Below are 4,547 nucleotides of genomic sequence, written 5' to 3' on the forward strand. Positions count from 1 at the left end.
TGTGATTAATGCTTCCGATGGCTCACTTTGTTTCCAGAATTTTGTCTTACATGGGGATGTAAGACAAAGTTTTCCAGCACCAGTGTAAAAGGTAGATAAAATTCTGGAAACAAAGTGATCCCTCGGAAGCATTAATTAATACAAAATAACATAAGAATTGCAGACTCGGTTTGATTGAGTCTGTACATGAGGGATAATGTATAAGTACAACATCCCTCACGCCCCCTAGCACCGATAAAATATGATAAACAAGATCAATAAGGAAAGGCGGCGTTCAATGAACGCAACCCCCATATGACCCAGCAACAAGAACCAATGGCAAGGAGCCTAGGCGGACCCCAAACATAAAAAGGACGGGGCAACGTCACGTTTATCATTAAATGATAAATAATTTATAACTGATTATGTTACTGATTATTATTATAATGTCCTACAGGAAGACAGAGCAACAAGAAAATCACCTACAAGGGCCCAACGAAGCAAGGCAGAAGACGAACATTAAGACAATTCAGTCCCAAAGGGCTTTATGAACTATCCATCATATGGTCTCCCACTTGGTCCGTCAGATGCAATCAAAAGAGGAAAGCGTAGTGTCCAACTGTTAAAGGGTTGAACACTAAACATGCAGTATGTCTTAAAATAGTAAACCACATCGCCATAAAAACCAGGCTGGCTAATCCCTTGTCGCAGAAGAGTTTTTAAATCACTATTGCATTTAGAAATTAAACAAAGTTACGGTTGTAAAATTTAATAAAATATTTCCGTAATTTATGATAGCGGTAGCCCTGTTTTAGAAGCTTGCTGGTAATAAAATATTCCGCTCGTTGAAATCCTTTACGTTGCTACAAGCTCTAGCGAATCTAATTAACTGAGAAACATAAACCCCGTAAGATGTTGCATGGGGTACGTCTCCATCCAAATGTGGATAATTAACTATACAAAAGTCAAAGTTATCTCTTTTATCATAAATTAATCATAATAATCATGTCTGAGATGCAACAGATACAAGAATTATGTATATATCATATATGTTCAACCGGCGTTTGCATATTTTACATGTACAAACGACGTTTGCAAATTAGACAATACGGGTAATTACATGGGACTATGTCAAAATATAACTTTGCTTATGGAATAATAAATAAGTTAGGGACGGGAATGGCATTTAAAAAGGCATATCCTCTATTATTTTACCTCAACACGTATTTCCAGTGAAAAAATGATTGGAAAAAGTAAAACCTATCGGCGTTTGCTTTGCGAAAAGAACATTTGTGACAAAGTGATCTAAAAAATTGCTAAAGTCTATAATATAAAAGCTTAATATACGCCGTGTCCTAAAGTCTATGTCTTTTTTTGTTCCTGCAGTGGAAAAAATATCTGCAATTATTATATAATCTATAAATAGCTTTGAAATGCCTTTCCCTGATTGGTTAACAAGCAACTTTTTGTAAAAAATAACAGGTCAATATCAGAGTATATTCACCAGTTTTTCTTCTAAAAATAGATTTTCTGGAAATCCCTAAAAGACGCAAGACTTTCCTGTTTTTGTTTGGGGTCCCCCTGGGCTCCTTGCCATTGGTTCTTGTTGCTGGGTCATGTGGGGGTTGCGTTCATTGAACGCCGCCTTTCCTTGTTGATCTTGTTTATCATATTTGACGTGACGTCACGCCAAGTTTGTTGTTATTATTCTGAAAAAACGTTGAGTTGGGTGTACATAAGAATCAAATTAGTCTATATAAGTTACCGTTTTTCATTTTTAAGAACAATAGGGATTACCATGCCAATGGAAAGGGCCAAATTATGGAAAAAGTAGACAAGCTGAAAAATAATGATTTCCGTCGTATGCAATGGCAGATGAAGCCATATAAAAGTTATTTATACATTATATAATAAAACAGATATGTACTTTTTAGCTGTTGAATATGATGTGATATGTACTGAAAAAATTAATATTGACCTCGGCTATCGCCTCGGCCAATATTAATTTTTTCAGTACATATCACATCATATTCAACAGCTAAAAAGTCCATATTTGTATAATATTTGCTGTTTGCTTTTGTGGTCACGTGACAAAACTTCATCCAGTGTGTATTTTGCAGTTGGAAAAGTCAATATACTCCTGTCGGCATTTCTTCTGTCTGCACTAAGGAAAATAACACTCGAACAATAACTGACTTGTTGTCAGTAACAAAACCAAAAACTTTAAACCATTCAATCGTTGTAAAACACAATAAGTTACAAAAAAAAATATTCGATTCTTTAAACATTCAATATGTCTGAATATATATGTTGAAAGTTTTGTTTGTCTTCAAATTGGCGTTGATATTTTTGGCTTAAATTTCAGAAATAGCGTACATAAATATTTTATTTTTTCTTTATGATGATAAATTTCCAACAGATAGGTATCAAACAAATTAAATGTATATCATTAAAGATAACACAATCAGAGGAAACATGTTAATTACACATTTCTCACTTCCGGAAGTGACGCAGTTCGTGTCCCTTCCATATTTTTAAAAGAAGACGCGGTCTTGGGATCCACACCTAGCGTAGTCGAACAAATCTGTAACAATGTCTTTCATTAACGTTGCCATCTCGACAGTACAATCGCCGGTTACAACAAAGTCTACACAGTTGAAAAATTTTGAGGTCGCACTGTAAATAAAATAATTATAAACCGACCATCTTTATAAAATAGGTTAGAAACATTAAAAAACATTAGCCTAAAATATTATTTATAACTATTGTGTTAAAAAGGTGATATATTGAAATTATATACAGGCCACTGTCGTTATCTCGAAGTCATCGGAACTGTCAACAATATCGAGATAACGAAATGTCGAGATAAACGTATTAGGGTTTGAACCTGCCAGAAACTGATTTTTACAAAAGACATGTGCATACCTTATATTTCAGAAAATAGAGAAAGATGTTTCCATGTCTTGTTTTCTTGTGCCTAATATTTCAATGATGAAGGCTATATTTATCAAATATATTACATAAGCGGATTGTTACCGGCGGAAAATATACGGCACACATTTATTTATAATTGTATTTCATTTTAATTTTAGTCAGTGCTCGGGGCACGATATCATGCATTTACAACTGCTTTGTTAATAAAACCTTGTCTTCAACAGTTTCGTTTTGATATGTTTACGACCTTCAAATAGACCACAATCTTTTATTTTCATAGTTTAATAGATAACATTAACATACGTGCAAACAGCGCTTCTGTATGCCGTGTAATTTAGTTGTGACTTCAATGTTTGTGCATCCAGTAAGGACTGTTTATAATCCTTATAACACGTTCCATCACGTAGATCACATGCTCCCACAGCTTTCTTCAGTTCTAGAGGACAAAAAGTGAAACTGTTTTTCATATGATATAAGTTTTGAAACGGATGAAGATATGATGCAATAGAGATCAAATCGGTTATTCAGAAATCAATCTGAAATTATGCATATACTTTAATTAATCTCTGCATGTATATTGCATATTGCATTAAAAGAGAATGACCACCTTTACATTTCATTTCGAAGGCGGGAAGCAATTTGGAAACGTACCGTGCTTTAATGCACAGTGCGAAAGCAATGTGTTTGTTAAACTATTCAAGCTGGCGATTATTACGTATATTTGTCGACTAAATGTTATATGTAATTATAAATTTAAAATATTCTTTTTATATTTAAGAACATATTTAGTCGTTTTCAAGTTAAAAATAAAAGTACATTAAACAAATATATATTCCTTTAATTAATTAATTTTATCCAAAAAAACGAACCAACAAAATATAGAATTGTCATAAAACTGTTTCATTTTCTTGCAACAAAATACAAGAATCAGTCTTGTTTTACTAATTATTTGGCAATTGTATATCAAACTTTTAGGATCTTCTATCAAAAGTGGAACAAACGTTTAAATATAGAAACAAACATGCTGTGCTTTAAAACCCAATTTATTCAACATATATATACAATGGTCTTAAGATTTATATACCTTCTAGATTCTCACAAGCCACACTGTTGGCCACTCTCATTGACACTACGTCCATTTCTAATGTTCATCTTTTTCACTGCAGCCTCTCAAAGCATCTTCATAACATTTTATGTTTACTCTCTTTCCTAAATGTATTATCACGATAAATCAAATCAAGTTAACAAAAGGGAAAATTATTAATTAAGAAATTATTAGAAACTGTAAAATTTTAATCAAAGGTAATATCTGGCTACCCGCGACAAATATGAAATATTTTTTATTTATTTAAAAAGCCTGCATAGCTGAATCGGTAAGAGCGCGAGTCTTACAATCACAAACATTATTGGTTCGATTCCTTGTTGGTCATCTAAAATAACTTAACAGTCTTTCGGGTGAGACTCCATGCATGAGTGCGTACACACTTGTCATGCTAAATAACCAGGAAAGTTTCTGCATTGATACATCTTTCTTGTATATTGTTCTATCCTCTAAAATCTTAAATACATGTAATTAATACTCTTCTGGATGACTCGCCAATATGGGCAACCTGTGGCAAGTATAAATAACCTCA

General features: G+C 33.1%; 1 protein-coding gene across 1 annotated transcript; it reads right to left on the reverse strand.

Annotated features, from left to right (window-relative positions):
* Positions 1-1,979: 1,979 nt before the first annotated feature.
* Positions 1,980-4,108, reverse strand: LOC132739550 (uncharacterized). The gene is made up of 3 exons (XM_060727262.1): positions 3,998-4,108; positions 3,217-3,349; positions 1,980-2,655 (listed from the first exon to the last, which is right to left on the reverse strand). Exons 1-3 carry the CDS (start codon positions 4,050-4,052, stop codon positions 2,514-2,516), a joined length of 330 nt encoding a protein of 109 aa, XP_060583245.1. The 5' UTR covers positions 4,053-4,108; the 3' UTR covers positions 1,980-2,513.
* Between the last annotated feature and the right edge of the window lie 439 nt (positions 4,109-4,547).

The sequence above is a fragment of the Ruditapes philippinarum genome, unplaced genomic scaffold, assembly GCF_026571515.1.
Source record: "Ruditapes philippinarum isolate M1 unplaced genomic scaffold, ASM2657151v2 ctg4628_1_1_1_1, whole genome shotgun sequence".
NCBI lineage: Eukaryota > Metazoa > Mollusca > Bivalvia > Venerida > Veneridae > Ruditapes > Ruditapes philippinarum.